The 17,961-nt window shown below is 36.5% G+C and overlaps 1 protein-coding gene across 1 annotated transcript in view; it reads right to left on the reverse strand.

Annotated features, from left to right (window-relative positions):
• Positions 1-1,171: 1,171 nt before the first annotated feature.
• Positions 1,172-17,961, reverse strand: part of LOC114525054 (double-strand-break repair protein rad21 homolog) — a 48,260-nt gene continuing 31,470 nt past the window's right edge. Inside the window, exons 5-6 of the mRNA XM_028546262.1 lie at positions 3,845-4,054; positions 1,172-2,554 (exon numbers count right to left, since the gene is read on the reverse strand). Of these exons, the coding sequence (XP_028402063.1) occupies positions 1,479-2,554; positions 3,845-4,054 (1,286 nt within the window). The 3' untranslated portion in view covers positions 1,172-1,478. The remainder of the gene's footprint in view (positions 2,555-3,844; positions 4,055-17,961) is intronic.

Below are 17,961 nucleotides of genomic sequence, written 5' to 3' on the forward strand. Positions count from 1 at the left end.
ATACATAAGAAACGGGATAAGATTTATCATAATATAGCCTGGCGCTGTATTCACCGTATTTGACATTGAAACACGAGAAGAAAAATAAAGCCAACGGCAGCCATATTGCCCACAAACTGACAACAAAATAGCGGTCATAAGCCTCGTTCTATATGTTACAAAAATACATATTCTGCCAATAATCAAGTCTGGTTTTGTTTTGGTTTGATCAGGTTTCAATATTCTGCCCATAAAGACACAAAATCTCGTTTTTCTAACAATATATTTGCAGTATGCATAGTGACACGCGTGTAAAAACGTATAGTAAGTTCAGTACGTTAAATTAATGAGTTTTTCCCAATGTATATAGCGTGATTATGGTGTTAAGTTTTCTTTCTTAAAAACAACGTGCATCATTTGCTTTATAAAAACCTTATATCAGAGTATAAGATATTTCACAGGATTAAACGTATCCAAGATATCAATAATTGATCAACAATACAAAACTTTATTAGCCGCTTATCTGTCGACAATACCCAACATTATCAATCAATGACCAACAATACCCAACATTATCAATCACTGATCAAGAATACCCAATATTAACAATCAATGATCAACAATACCCAACATTATCAATCACTGATCAATAATACCCAACATTATCAATCAATGATCAAAAGTATCCAACATTATGAATCACTGATCAGCAACATCCAGCATGCTTTATAATTAATTTCTCAAATTTCAGCAACTATTTTTGTTGTATTTGAAATCAATCCGGAAAATCTTCTCTTGTCTTATTCCCTTTGATATCACGTGATTGATGATGTCATCGATGATCAGTGAATTCACGAATGTAGATTCTAATCATTTTTATGCCTTTACTTATTTATACATAGATCAGTGCCACATCTGGCTAATGCATTGAACGGAAATAAACAGAAGGCTATCACAAGGAAAACAAACTTCCACTTGCTTGAAGCCATATTCGACCTCCAGCCATCAAGGTCAATTTCGCGTGTTGTCGTGTACAGGGTTGGTAGATAGCTGCATATTTGAGGCCAAACAACATCACACTAGTTCTTTGTTTCTTTTGTCTTTGCCTTTTGTTTTCTTGATAGCACTAATGACAATTTGGCCTCAAATATTTGCATATCTACCAACTCTGGTCGTGTATCAATTACTTGGCCGTGCGCTTACATCGCATAGAAAGACTTGGTTCTACCTGGAAACACCTTTTATTCAGGTAGCCTTCCATCTATCTTAATTCAATGAGAAAGTCAGAACACTGAATTTTGAACGTCAAAACAGCGGTAAGTGGCTTAAAAATTTTACCTCTGAACAAGTAAATAATGTATAGGTTTTGTTCCTATGGTTGCTTAATGTGCAAACGTTTCGGGAAAAATATTGTGATTAAGTCTTATTTTCAGGCTAAATAAAAACTATCCGCGATATTTTTCCAATATCCCTCATCATATTATCCTAGCTTCTCATTCTTAGGTTGAATGCTTCAATCCAGGATGAAGCAGAATCTCTCCGAAGCTAACATCTTGCTCCAAAGATAATCGTGCATCTCTTTGCATAAGCAGACACTTCAGAAATCTTCTCGCGACGGTTTTTCGCGTCAACTTTTTACCATCACTTCCAACAGCATGCCGTAACTCCACTGGCTCAGGTTGGGACTCCAAAACCGTAGCTTCAACGTGCGAACAAAATTTGTCTTCGGAGATATTCTCGTCCTCCAGTGCCTGGTCCATATTTTCTACCGTATTCTCTTCCGCACTTTGGTCGAAAACTAACCCACACTGAAAATGATCATCACCTGGCCTCGGGCTATCTTCGTCGGACGAATAGTCAACGTCTTGTAGTGGAATAAACTGAGAGAAAATATCATGTTCGTCCGATTTTACAGCGTCTTCATCATCATGGTTCGATGTTTCCCCAAGCAAATCTTTCTTCTGCTTGAGATCTTTTTCATTCGAACTCTCGCAAGGTTCGCTTGCTGGTCTTGAACAATCCGTTCCGTCGGTACCGACATTCGAAGTTGAAAATTTTCGACAACTTGAGTTCATCACAAACAGCTCATCCAAAGCGGGTGATAATTCGAGAACTGACCCATTCGCCTGAAGTGAATGACTGCGGTCAAGTTCTTTCAATCGACGTTTTGTCTTAGGGCCGAAAACTGGAGATGCAACGAGTTGAGATGGATTGTTTATGTTATTAAATATAACTTCTCGTTCAATCGAGATAACTTCGTCAATCACAAGCTTCCGTTTGTGTCTTTTTCGCGACGATGGGACCTTCTGTGTGTTTTCAATCGGATCGAGAATAAGATGTTCGTCTAAGCCTGTGTTCCCTTCAAATGATCGTTTAAGGATGTTTCCATCGCTAAAATTGGATGTAGGGCTAAGAAAGACTTCATCTCTTTCCCCCTGACTTTCACCTTCTTCCGAAAATGATGGCCTGTGGTTATTTTCTTTCTCACCATCGTGGGAGACAAGATCTAATTGCAGGACATGGATATCCTCCGAATTCTGTCCCGTGTGAAATTCGTCGTCTATATCCAACAACACTTAGAAAATAATACATTATGTAAGCTGAGAATTTTGGAAGATCAATTTTAGAAATGAAAGATTACAGATGAAGAAGATCAAAAAGACGAAGAACATTAGACAAAGTGGAAGAATTAAACGGAAAACGTAGAAAAGACGAAGTGGAAGTTGCATATATGCATGTGGGTTGAGTTAAATGGTTGGGTGTTCAAAATCGAATGATTTCAAATCTCACGAACCATCGATGTTTAGTGCTAAAGTGGGAGGATTCCATATCGCACGTTCGCTAAGGCCTTTTTTAAAAAAAGTTATCAATTTTAATTCCAAATCTCTAGACTTTTGCACACAGACTTTAAACTCGTTGGAAAGACTTTATTTTAGGTTAAAAAAGTATGATTTTTAAAATGGAATTATAATAAATTCATTGATCTGATTACTTATGATACTGTTAAAGTTGAGTCTCAGTTATGAAATAATTCATTATTAACCGCTAGTTAGGAATAAATGTTCTTGGCTTCTTGTTTTGACGGGCCTTTGTTTTTGTTTGTGTAACATAATATTCTGCGGTTATTCTGGTATTTTGGTTGGTTTTGAGGAACTTTGGAGCAGTGCGGTTAATATGCGCGGTTTTATCTTTCCCAAAATGCTATGTGAGGAAGACAATTGCCCGGAGTGTGTCGGGATTGCCCGTCATTTGATTTGAGAGAACCTGTCGTGCGACTTCAACCAAGAAATTTGCAAAATCCTTGTTATTGAATAAAGAATTGGTCGATTAATATTTGCCGATAAATTGATTATTAGGACCATATAGTCGTCTTAAAGCAGTGGGATTTTACGTGATTCATTGTACCTCGTAAGGATACTTCGATCAATATATGGAGATATGAAACAATTATGAGAGGCTAAAAAATTATACACTCCTGAAGACTCCTGAAGACGCCTGAAGACTCTGACAACGCCAACCTGATCGAGTTAGTTGCACATCTGAATAAAACCTATATCACTATAGGTAGCCGATTTATGAATATGGACTTAACTACACGCTAATAAAAATGATACAGTGATCCTTCAAATCGAGGCTGATTCATTTAAATGTTTCCAAAAGATCTCACATTATCGAAGTGTTTCGAAGTACTTTTTGATAGTTCCCAAACTCAGCGCAAAATTAGCTATTAATTGCAGCAGATTTTAAACAAAACCTTATGGTTGGTGCTGATGATTATTCCGCAGTTCTTCGCCTTGAAACAATTTTGTTTACAACAAAACAGCATCATGACAAAGGTAGAGAATAGGAAGCAATGTGTACTCACGTTTTGGCATTGGACCCGTTGTTTCCTTGCTTGGGCTACTAGAAACATCCTTCACTGGTGTGAGTGTTGAAGAGAAAGGATCGCTGTAAAAATCTGCCTGTGAGGTCGTCTCTCCTAGTAGTGTGTCTTCTGTGCCATACGCTGAATCTGCAAGACTTGAAACACGTTCCATGACTGAAGAGCAACTGGTCAAAGTTCTATCGGTTAGATCTGTAGAAAACACGATGTTTGAAATTTAATCAACGAGAAAAAATCTAAGTCTCGAAAATCAATATAAATTATTATCGTCTGTAAAAAATATAAAAAACTATTTTAGAGTTGGTTGTATCATATTCATCTTTTTCGATCAATTTTATTAGGGAAAAAATACGAAAAAAATTGGTTGTTTCAACCAAGTTTTTTAGTTGCTTTCAACCAATAAAAAATTGGTTCAAGAAATGAATCTGCAGGAGGTAATCAATTTTAGATTAGTTACTGTTTTTTTACAGTGTTGGGTTTGAACACGATTCGGGATTGAATAATGTTTTTTCCTCATTTTCCTAATTTGGTCTATGGTCGACTATCACCGAACATAATAAAATAGTATCGTCTTGTGCTTGTAGGCATCCTAAGTTGATACAATGTTTTTATAAATATTGTACGTAATGGTGGTACTCTCAATTGCCTACCGGGAAAGCTGAAAATTAGCTTGACCTCGTCTATCACGTAATATAAGTCATTAATATGAACAAATCCAACAACTGATTGTCTCGATATGCAAAAAAGATATGCCTCAAAGTACAACCTGCATACCATTCTGTGTTAGGAAATAATCGATTTTGGCAATAATTGATTTTGTTTTACCAAATGTAGGACACTGACCAACAAGAAACTCTTTCTAAAATTGCCTAAAATTCGATCTTTTGTATAAATGCATTTATCGCTTTCGCGGTGCAGCTCATATAGTAAAATAAATTTATGAAAACCAATACTCTGGTGGCAATGATAGACCGGGCGAGCTCTGTTTTCTGTGTGAGGCCGTATTTAAAGAATTATAACATACTCCGGTTTGGATAAATAAATGGCAGTGTGCCAAAACAAAATGCCGGTTTATTAAGCAAATGTAGCAAATTACAGAAAATTGTTACAATATCTTATAATTATGCCAAGCACAGAAAAGGTGGGGAGCTAAAAAACGCCCCACGTGAAGTCAATTATAAAGTAAGAAACGCAAAAACGGGTCAGTGGAGGGAGGGAGGGAGGGTGAATGAGCGATATTCGGCTGAGAGTCGAATTGTTAATCAATGACCTTGAACTAACAGTTCATGCTCACTTTTATACGGTAGGCTCACGTATTCACGTGGATCGTGATATGTAAATTTACTGAAATGTCGCAAAATTCCACGGGAAAATCAACAGGTTGTACAAGTTTAATTGCGATGAATATATAACTAAAAACCCCATTCCACGTTCCCCACAGCCCTTAAATAGCCCCTATAATCCCCACGAAAGCAATAAAATGTTTATTCGCTCAAGCAAATAACTTTTTTGCGGTGACAACTTTATACAAATTCCCCATAACAGAAATATCTCAAAGAAAATTTGACAGTGTGGACGAGGCTTTATTTACTTTAAACTTGAATTGACCTTATCACTACTATTAACATCTTTTAGTCTTTATTATCGATCATACAATATATAGGAATATATCTTTTAATGTCTAAATGTATTGCACGAAGACTATTTGGTTCCCAAAAAACTTATCGTATACTCTTCAAACTCTTCTACTCTTTGAACATATACTAAAGTTAACTGTTGGGTCAATGTGCATACTTAATTATGCACTATTATAAGATAATTCAACTACACTATGAACGTAAAATTAATATATTAACGTCTAAGATTGATTTTGTTCAATAGCTACGTCAAACATCTTGCTGAGAGGCGCCTTAAATCAAATTCAAGCCAGTCTCCTAAATAAGATCTAAGCCTGGTTTCCATTCACTCGTAATCGTCGGGAACAAGTCATCTTCACCGATGATAAATAGTTCTGATTTAAATTTGTCTTTATTATTGTATTCAAATCGGTTATTTTTGACTGCATACACATTGTAATATTCCATCACATCAGCCAGGTTGACATGTTCACGACACTCACAACTAAATGGAAACAAGGAATTAAATAGGATATTTGAAAAGAAACTCATCCCAATTTATACGTGTTCAGTGTATTTTCATAAACTGACGACAATGGTTCAGATTAGCTGTTCATCCGAGGTTTGAATCTGAAAAGGTAAACTCAAGTTACTTGACCCTAGCTGTTGGAGATGCTTTTCCTTTGGGGCCAATTTGCCTGTGTCGTGTTTTGTAGAGATCTAGTGTTTTCTTGTTAAACACAAACGCTATTCCAATGTACAATCCTTGCAGACAAACCAAGATGACGAACAAATATTCAAATACTACTTCATCGGGAAACAGGACACCAAGGAACGCAAACAGCCAGGGGAAACCAACCAACGTGGCAAGTTTAGTGCAGATGAGAAGGTTTTGTTTTCCTTCTTTACGTTGTAATACTTCTCGGGTTTCATCATGACGAAGTAACAAACGAACCGTTTTGACGAACGTGTAGATGTTGTAGAGGAGTGATATAGCCAGGGGTAATAAGAATAGATACAAGATTCCTTTTACAGTTCCCAACCAACAGTTTGTACCATAATCTACTGGGAATATTTCAGTTTCATCCAAGGTGACACAGATTGCGACAAATATCGCAGGAGACAGCCACACGATTGCAGAATACTTGATAAACCTTTTGTAAGACGTGTTGAGATGTCTTCCATCGAATGGTCGAGAAAAAACCAGAAATGAGTGATATGAAATGACGGACATTGACAGAAATGATACCAGAAAAAGATAGTGCTCCAATATTGCGAAATCTTTACACGCTGTTGTCCCTGTGAAATGACTGGTTCCTATCAACCATATGAGATCTGACAACAACATTGAGGCGCTTAAGTTCATTAAATTCATTCCTGGAACAGTTCTTAATTCTCGAAACAATCCATAGGTTACCAAAAGTAATATAAGGCAAATTATGGAGACAATGAAACCAGATGTAGTTAGAACTTTCAGACCATAACTTTTTTTGTTTGGACTGAAGTTTATTGTAGTTTTATTGAAAGTATTTTTGAACGATAAGCAAACGGATATTGTAAAATATTTAGGTGAAGTGGAATTATCGTCAATGAGATACTCGCCAAAGTTGAACATATTTTGTGTAGCATTGTGATAAACCGACAAATTTGGGAAAATCACGTATTCTTCGGAATTCAAAGGCACGTAAACACCTTTTCGACAATTTGAAAGGATGAGTTTACGACATAATGTGACATGTCCGCCTTCCTCCTGAACTAATGTAAACTCCTCCAATGAATAAACCTTCCCTGATTTGTCCTTAATATAGTATCCATTTTTTCCATTGATTTTTATATATTCACTCGACTGAAAGCTTACCAAGCCATAGCAAGAAAGCCGTTTCGAAATCACTTTATAGATTAGGAAATTGCGTTCGTTCCACGATGCGGTATAATTTCTTGTGAAGTTCAATAAATCCAAGAATGCAACGCTCTCATTTGTTACATTGAAGAGAGTCTGTGTTCGATTGGCCATTGCTAAGCTTTGCAAAAATGTCAGTGTTAACACAAAAGTGGCTACGTACCATCCTTTGAAACTGTTTTGTTCGTGAAACTGAAGTTTGGAAATTTGGTTAGTCTTAAGGAAGAACTCCGAAGCTAAAATGCTTGCTTGTAATTATATTTTAGCCTATTCATTCCTACGGTCAGGTCAAACTTGGGTTCCAGAAACCACGTTATTACCAAATACTCGTTTGCGAGTTCACCACCGGGCGAAACGATAAACCCTTTTCGACAAAAATGTAAGTTGGTATCATAGACTGCACCACTGGGACATTGTATCCTTTCGACTAGCGTAGTCTTTCCTTTCTCTTTTTTCAATTTGAACACAATGGACAGAGTGCGTGTTGGGGATTGTTGATAGACAATAAGAACTATCGTATAAGTGTCTCTAGGGCGGTTACCACATTGTGAGCAAGCCTTGTTCTTAAAAAAAATAAATCCCTTAACAACAACTTCAACTGGACCGTCAAAACAATTACGGCGCGTAGCCGGATCAGTTTGCGATAGACAATAGTCGATATAATTCTTTCCAAAGCACAATCTCCAAGGCTGTCCCGATCCGGGGTAAAAATGCCCAACTTTTCCTCCATTGCTCTTAATAAACGACAGCTTAGCATTCAGGTCGAATTCCTCGGGAGGCATGGCGTGTAGATCACCTCCAACTTTAACACTCCAAGAAGTGTAGTTTTCCACATCGTTACACAAAGCACAGAATTTGTTGCGGTATGTCCAGGATTCTTCTCCAATCACAGGAAGATAGTCTTCTGCAGAGAACGAGAATTCCGACGAAGCGTTCTCACATCTCGTTCTTGTATCTCCCAGAGGCCATTGGTTTGGACAACGGGCAATCATCCAAATCCCAGTCGCCCCTAAAATTTCGATTTTGCTCCAAGACTTGGCGTTAAAAGACTCGACACATTTCCACAAGGAAACCGTCCAATTTCCTGGCGATTCTTGTCGTCCGCAATATTCCTCGTAGTCAGGACAGCAATCGTAGAATATTTTATAGCAAGCTTCATCACAGTAGCAACCGGGTTTCGTGGATGTGTCAAATATTGTCCTACTCTCAGTGCATGGAGAGAAGCGACAGCTTGCACGATAATTATAGGCATCGCGAAGCTGTGTTGAACCAGCATTGATGAACATACAGGTAATTAAAAGAAATCTTACACGACTGTCCGAGAACATTTGGAGAGGCTTTATATACTAATCGTCATTTATTGAGACCTCTCTTTTTCGGGAACCAGACAAATATACGAACGAAGATTAATGATCTTGACTTTTTATGTGATATATGAACGCGCGTCAATTAAACACCTCACTGATAAGGTTTTTTCAATTTAAATTTCCGTAAACGATTAGCCTAACGCGCGTATGGATATATATGCATGATGGCATAGATAAGTCGCGAGGGAAATTTTACATGATATAAGGAGACAACGACAGACTTAAAGATCCCTTTAGTTACAAGACCGAGCAGGCTAAATCTAAGATATCTTATAGTGGTGCAAGTCTATTCAATTCTTTACCTCCTTAGTTAAAAACTATTGAGAATTATGCACTCAACTCTTATAAAAGATGGTTCAAAACCTTTTTTCCTCAATTAAACAATGAAGTAGACCATATTAATAAATTTAGCTGTATCGTATGCAAACACATCATTCGCTGGCAATGTTACTCTTAATGAGACCTTTTACATTACCTTTTGAGGGCCATTGAAAAGAATACCTTAAAGTAACAGTGTAAATTCATCATTAAATAAAGTTTTTTATTAATAACGATATTGTGCCCTATATTGAGACCGGTGATGAGCTTCTAGTGTGAATGACATTAATTGAGACTAGCAAATTATAATATGTTGATAGTACGGGAGCGTTGATTGGCAGATGAACGTTTTTTATAATTGTATATAGGAACACCAGAATATTCCTGCCAATACTTCAAGAACACAATAAGCAGCTGGTAATGGTGTATATACGTAATAATTAAAAATTCGCAGTTCAATCGAGTTTATAGGATCGTTTTTTTGAGAAGGAAGGCTTTTTTCTGAATAATGCAGAGATATTGCGCATTCAGTATTGACAACCTATTACCATTAAATCTAAAAAGTTTGTTTAGAACCCAAATCCACGTGTCAGGATATATCTATAAAGCGAATAGGACAATTCACATCGTCTAATTTTAACCAACTCGCACCAGAAAAACGAAGAAATATGACTGTACAGTTGAAATATTGATGCATCGTATGATAAATGCATAGTTCTTCATAGCGAAGATTAGGAATGATAAAAGCGCTTTTCAGCCAAAGCGAAGTAAACAATTTGTCTAATTTTAGTCAACGTGCAGATAAAGAAAACGTGACCTGTCATTTCAATACGCTATTATTATAGCATAGTTTAATTGCATTTCAATCTTGCCTGAAGTCTGACATGCAAAATGTTCATTCAATGACGGAAGTCAGTTTTCGTACACGCATCAAAGTTATCAAACCTTATATCGACTAATTCTGAGCGGGCCAAGCATTTTGGGAGTACAATTCAATTGGTTTAGAAGTTTAAATTAGGACATTCCCAGACGTAAATATCTCTCAAAAAAATACATCTCCTTCATCGTGATCTGCGATATTCAACGTGCAATTTTCGTTAGTGATAATTAATCCGGGACTGGGGGTCTCTTGGCATTTTCACAAAAGAACTTTGTCAACGAATTCAGCGCATGTGCAGATGATAGAGAGAGTTTTCTTCATAATAACAACAGCTTAATTATATAGGCATCATATATAAGCGATTTTTTCGCTCACGGTACCATAAAGCATGTTAGAATTCATTTAAATTGATTTATGATTTCCCCCTGAAAATATATAAGTCGTTTTAAAAATGTAGCTATTTGAAAAACGCGAAATGTCGGCCATATAGACATGATTATGTATCCATCGTAATTATCGCTACTCTGGTTTTAGTAAATGAAAGTAATCACCACACAAAGATTAACTTTCACGACCCAACGTTTCGACACTCCGGTCTAGTGTCTTCATCAGGGGTGATCTGATGTTAAAACTCGGTTCCTTATATACTCTCAAAATGACGTCATCTATTAATCAGATGTAAATACTCTTTTGGCAAATAGCTTCCGTCATCCCTATTAAGGGCACAAAGACTCGCATTAATATGCCAGGCTTCCAAACAACGCCTTTGTCCATAACGATCATTAGTGGTAATGACTTTTGAATCGTTCCACCCAATGTTATGGTTAGTTTGACAAACGTGTTCCGCCAAGGCTGATTTTGAACTGTCTAAGTTCGATACGGCCTTTTGATGTTCTTTTAAACGTGTGCCGAACTGGCGTTTTGTTTGACCTAGATATTCTTTCTCGCAATCACCACATGGTATAGAGTATACAGCATGAGTTTTCTGTTTAGTCGCTACGCGATCCTTGGGTTTCGCGAAAATATGTCCCAATGTCTGAAAGGGTTTTAAGGCAACTTTTATACCACAATTATTCAGGATCCTCCTGATTGGTTCTGCAATTCCCTGAATGTATGGAACTATAGCAAAACCTGTTTTTGAGGAATCACCCTCTGACGAATTGCATCCAGTCGAGACAGGGGATTTTAGACAACAACTATCCTCGAAACTTTTTAAATGATTGTCTAAAATCCCCTGTCTCGACTGGATGCAATTCCTCAGAGGGTGATTCCTCAAAAACAGGTTTTGCTATAGTTCCATACATTCAGGGAATTGCAGAACCAATCAGGAGGATCCTGAATAATTGTGGTATAAAAGTTGCCTTAAAACCCTTTCAGACATTGGGACATATTTTCGCGAAACCCAAGGATCGCGTAGCGACTAAACAAAAAACTCATGCTGTATACTCTATACCATGTGGTGATTGCGAGAAAGAATATCTAGGTCAAACAAAACGCCAGTTCGGCACACGTTTAAAAGAACATCAAAAGGCCGTATCGAACTTAGACAGTTCAAAATCAGCCTTGGCGGAACACGTGTGTCAAACTAACCATAACATTGGGTGGAACGATTCAAAAGTCATTACCACTAATGATCGTTATGGACAAAGGCGTTGTTTGGAAGCCTGGCATATTAATGCGAGTCTTTGTGCCCTTAATAGGGATGACGGAAGCTATTTGCCAAAAGAGTATTTACATCTGATTAATAGATGACGTCATTTTGAGAGTATATAAGGAACCGAGTTTTAACATCAGATCACCCCTGATGAAGACACTAGACCAGAGTGTCGAAACGTTGGGTCGTGAAAGTTAATCTTTGTGTGGTGATTACTTTCATTTACTAAAACCAGAGTAGCGATAATTACGATGGATTATATACCTGGTTGCCGTGAACTCATAAACTTCAATTCGATGATTATGTATATAATAATATACACATATTTCTATTTTCTATATGCATACTATAATGTCGTATATGGTGCAATATATGTTTTACACCGGTAAAAGCAAGTTTTATACAAGCCGCGATTGCGTGCAGAACGTATAACATAACAAGGTTAGAGGAAGATAAGATTTAGTGGGTTCAATTATTTCGTTAACGGTAAAAGATACTCCGAAACGATTATACCCAAAAGTAATTTGAAAAATATATCTGATAGGGTTAATTAAGTATTATCAATTAAGAATTTAAACAGACATTTCAAACGTTGCCTGCAGACATGTTCACCTATTACACAATAAGCGCGCAAGACACAATGGATCATTCTCGTAATCATTATCGTACACGTCTCCTGCATGCCGTTTGACTTCCCGTGATGCAAATTGAGGGATGAGTGAAAACTTGATCTTCATGTCGTTAAAGTGGAAGTCAAGTCCGTACGTAAACAAACTGTTTTTTTTACATTTTGAACTTTTATATTTTCTAAAACACAATGGCAGTGTTTGTTAATATCTAATACTGAATTTAGGTTCGCTATGCTTCTAAATGAACGTATATTGTAGCTTATATGTGTAGAAAAATTGTAAACACGCAAAATTTGGACAATTTTTTATAGTAAAACCGGCTTAATTTGTAAAGTGGAAGCGACAGAGATGATCCAGACAATATACTCGCTTACAAACCAAAGATTGACGCAGAAGCACACGAAGGTGAGTTTCTTCTGGAGCCCATGTTCCATCGTTTCTTGTAAAGATTCAGGGATTTCTTGCTAAAAAAGAACGCCAAACCAACGTATAATCCTTGTAAAGAAACGAAGACCACAAACAAATATTCAAATGCTATTTCATCGGGAAACAGGACTCCAAGGAATGCCAACAACCAGGGAAAACCGACCAACGAAGCAAGTTTGATGCAGATGAGAAGATTTTGTTTTCCTTTCTTGCGTTGTAAAATATCTCGGCTCTCATCCTGACGAAATAACAAACGAGCTGTTTTGATGAACGTGCAGATGTTGTAGAGGAGTGATATAGCCAGGGGTAATAAGAATAGATGCAAGATACCCTTTACAGTTCCCAACCAACAGTTTGTACCATAATCCACTGGGAATACTTCTGTTTCATCCAAGATGACACACATTGCGACAAATATCGCAGAAGTCAGCCACACGACTGCAGAATACTTGATAAACCTCCGCCAAGACGTGTTGAGATGTCTTCCATCGAATGGTCGAGAAAAAACGAGGAAGGAATGATATGAAATGACGGACATTGCCAGAAATGACACCAGGAAAAGATAGTGTTCCAACATTGCGAAAATTTTACACGCTGTTGTTCCAGTGGAATGACTGGTTCCTATCAACCATATGAGATCTGACAACAACATTGAGAAGCTTAAGTTCATTAAATTCATTCCTGGAACAGCTTTTAATTCCCGGAACACTCCGTAAATTACCAGAAGTAGTGTCTGACAAATAATGGAGACAATGAATCCAATTAATGTTAGAACTTTTAGTCCATAACTTGTCGTGATTGTGTGGTATTTTGTCACAGTTTTATTGAAACTATTCTTGAACGATAGACAAACAGCAACGGTTGAACTTTTAGGTGAAGTAGAATTTTGAGTTTCATTAGAAATATTTAAAATATTCCTTTCGTTTTCGGTAATTAGATACTCTCCAAAATTGAATACTTTCTCGGTTGCCTTGTGATAAACGGACAAATTTGGTAACATCTCGTATTCGTTTGGTCTTAAAGGTACATAAGCACCTCCTGTACAATCTGAAAGGACTAGCTTACGACACAATGTAATCTTTTTATCTTCTTTTTTAGTTAAAGCATAATCCCTAAAAAAGAAAACCTTCCCGTTTTGAACACTACAAGATTGCTATTTTTTTCGTTGATTCTGTATTCGTGTGATTGAAACGTTTCTTCTCCATAACAAGAAAGTCGCGGTGATGTCATTTTACACACGGAGAAACTGTGTCCATTACACGACACGGTGAAAATTCCCGTAAAGTTGAAAAGCCAGGAATGCAATGTTCTCATCTGTTACATTTAGGATGGTCTTACGCTGATTGGCCAATAATAAGCTTTGAAATGGTGTCAACGTTAAATGAAATGTTACAACATACCGTCCATATGAAGTTGGCTCGTGAAAATAGAATTTTGAAACTTGCTTGGCCTCAAGCACAAAGTCCGAAATCAAAGCTTGGATAAAACACTTTTTTAACTCATGCATTCGCATTGGCGGCCGTTTAAACCATGATACTATCAAATACTCGTTCTTAAGCACACTACTTGAGGAATTACTAAATCCTTTCCGACAGAAGAGTAAGTTTGTATCATACACCATACGATTTGGACAAATGATCCGTGTTGTGACTGGAGCGCTTGATTCTCCACTGGCTTTTTCCAAGTTGAATATGATGGAAAAACTTTTGGGATAATATAAAGTATATGTTGATAAGCTGTAAGATATTATGTTAAAACCAGCACATCGGGCACATGCGTTGTTCTTAAAAAATAAATCACCACTTCTGCCATAACCGTCTGTAACAGTTTCAACCGGTCCTTGAACACATGCCTTGTACGTGTCGCAATTATCGATATAATTTGTTCCAAAACACAATCTCCACGCTTGTCCACACCCGGGAAAGACATAGTTAATTGTCCCATTGTTGCTTTGGATAAACTTCAGCCTATCATTCAGGTCAAGCCCCTCGGGAGGTACGAGGTACGTTTCCGTTTCAACTTCAATACTCCACGAAGTGTAATTGTCCACACCATTACACAAGCACAGTGTTTGTTTCGATACGTGTAAAAATTCGCTCCAACGACAGGAAGATAGTCTTCGACAGGGAAGACAATTTTGATGGGGCGTTCTCACATCTTCTTCTTAACTCATGTAACTGCCAGTTCAATGGACATCGAGAGATCATCCAACACTCGGTCACTACTGAAATATACAATGAGGTCCAAATTCCTACCGGAGAAGACTCGACACACTTCCACAACGAAACCGTCCAATTTCCTGTCGATTCTTGTCGTCCGCAATATTTCTCGTAGTCAGGACAGCAATCATGAAATATTTTATAGCAAGCTTCATCACAGTAGCAACCAGGATACGAGGAGGTGTAGAGAAGCGACAGCTTGAACGATAACCCAATCCCCCCTGTCTTTTTTCACGATTGTAAATTTGTTTCAAGGTATTGGACTCGTTGCGTGAGAATGATGTTGTTTTGATCCAGCGTTGAGAAATAAACACGTAATTAAAAAAAATTGGAGAAATATTTGAAAACATTTCACTGTTAAAAACAATTAACTTATAGTTCTCTATCACCGAGGCCTCTTTTATGAATGCAAGCAATGTGCGAACACCGATGACCATTGTTATTTATATATTTGCTTTTCTAGAGCGTCAAATAAATATCTCATACAGCAGATAGATAAGCTATCTCCATTGAAGATAGGCTAAAAAACCTCAATATGTCATCCAAATGGACCATTAAACAAAATAAGAAAAAATATATTGCATCGACAATTAAATATCTGATTATATCTAGCTCGGACTCACTTTAATAAGGACAGCTTAAAAAACCTTGCAACAATTAAATGGAACGTGACTATTACTCGCTGTATCTCTGTATCTCTGTATTTAAAAGCGAGTCTTGTCAAATTGTTTTCTATGCACGTAAATAAACCATTTACTTCATCGATGGCCACTTTTCTATTTACTTGTTGCCAGGATCGCTAAACACTCTCCTTTCCTATACTGTGGCTATGTATTACTTTAGGCAAATACATAGTGAACTGATTTTTCCTATAAAATGGTATTAATTTATTATTCCAACAGGATTACTCCACATTTTAAAAGATTTGCAACCGAGTTTTCTTTTCTTTTGATTGTATAGCTGTGGAGTCAGTTTTCATTTCCCTTTCCTAAATCAAAAAGTTGTTCCCTATAAAGCTGGAATCCCCTATTTTGGAATAGAATACAAGAATTCACTATCTATATTGTTGTCTAAAATTCAATTTAAAATGTTGTCGCCCTTTTCTTGTCACATGTCTGTTGTAAACTAATTGAAAGTTGACACAGAAAACTTGGGCCAGTTGTACGAAAGCTGGATAGCGCTATCCGCCGGATAGGGATTTTTTAAATCAATCTAAAAATTCTCAAAAAGCGATAAAATTCCATCTTTGGAACCAACAATTATTAAAGAAGTTCCTCGATTTAGGAATATTAAGATTTATTGAAAGTTCAGCACACAACGGGTGATTGTAAAGCAATTGAGTAATCCACTATCCGTTGGATATAGCACTGCCGGCTTTCATACAACCGGCCCCTGGATTGGAAATGACACCTGAACAGATGGTTAATGCTTACATTATACTCTTGGTTTGAAATTTACAATATACGTGCTCAAACTTTACCTCAAAGGTAACGTCTTCAAACTATATATAGTTGTATACGTGTAAATATTGTAAAAATTGTATAGAATGAACTTTAAAATACTAAAAGAGATGACGGATAAGAAGTGTCAATTATGTAATTATTGTCAGCCTTTAAGCATCTTAATATTTTTGGACCCCTTCTGTCATGCTTATTAACTCTATAGTTAAATAGATAAAGATTAAAGCATAAAATAAACGCATTTCGTTCTTGCTAACATTTTATTATACTTATGATTATATAACAGTTTCGATCTTACTTCTGGATACATATACTATATCAGTCTATATTTCATTCTATATATATATATATATATAAATATATATATATAATATAATATATAATATATATATATATATATAAATATATATATATATATATATATATATATATATATATACTATACTTTAATTTATACTATATATAATTCTATATTTCTTATCACTTCAGGATACATATATTTTATATCGATAATTTATACTATATAATTCTATATTTCATTTTTTAAGGATTATATAACAGCTTCTAACTTCTGCATGGATACATATATTTTATATCGATAATTTATACTATATAATTCTATATTTCATTCTTAATATACGCAGCAGTGTCATGCAGTTAAAACAAGGCTTATCCTTTGACAATTATGTATATGTACAGTGTGTAGTTATACAAAAAATTATAGGCTCAAACTAGTTGCAATTTCCTTTACTTGCGAAATGCGTTAAGGCAACAACATATAATAAGCAGATTATCCAAGATTAAAAACATGGAAATTGCAACGGGTGAAATTGCAGCAAACGTTTTAAGGCCATGTTACACGGTGCAATTTTCCTTGCAACTTGCAATGCAATTCTACTTTGAAGATATGTAAATTAGTGAAGAGTCTTCAAAATGTAAGTGTAAGAAACGCCATGGAGTGGAAATAAAGGTAGAAGTTTGGTAGTTGCCAAATTTACATCTCTCAAAAGCAGAATTACATTGTAAATTCCAGGAAAAATTGCACCGTGTAACAAGGCCTTTAGTGAACACAATCGAGCTTTACGATGAAAGTAATCTATCAAACATTAGCAGTTCCTTATTGTTTATAAAAGCAAAAAGCGAGCGTATATAAGCAAGACGTTTATTGCTACAACCGATGCTCTAAGTCTACAATGCCTACAACGTCATGAAATATCTGCTACAGTTGAAATGTCAACATTTTTCCGGTCGAGGCCACTCGCAGGAGTCATTTCTATCGTTGGCGGAGTATCAAGTGAAGGACCGACTCTATTTAATCGACTTTTGTAAAGATTCAGCGTTTTGTTGTTAAACAAGAACGCCATTCCTACGTACCATCCTTGCAAGCAAACAAAGACTGTCAACAAGTATTCAAATGCTTCTTCATCGGGAAACAGGACACCAAGGAACGCAAACAGCCAGGATAAACCGACAAAAGATGCAAGTTTGATGCAGATGAGAAGATTTTGTTTTCCTTCCTGGCGTTGTAAAATATCTCGGCTCTCGTCATGACGAAGTAACAAACGAGCTGTTTTGATGAACGTGTAGATGTTGTAGAGAAGTGATATAGCCAGAGGTAATAAGAATAGAT

Source organism: Dendronephthya gigantea, unplaced genomic scaffold (genome assembly GCF_004324835.1).
Source record: "Dendronephthya gigantea isolate DGI-Jeju-01 unplaced genomic scaffold, DenGig_1.0 000033F, whole genome shotgun sequence".
NCBI classification, from domain to species: domain Eukaryota; kingdom Metazoa; phylum Cnidaria; class Anthozoa; order Malacalcyonacea; family Nephtheidae; genus Dendronephthya; species Dendronephthya gigantea.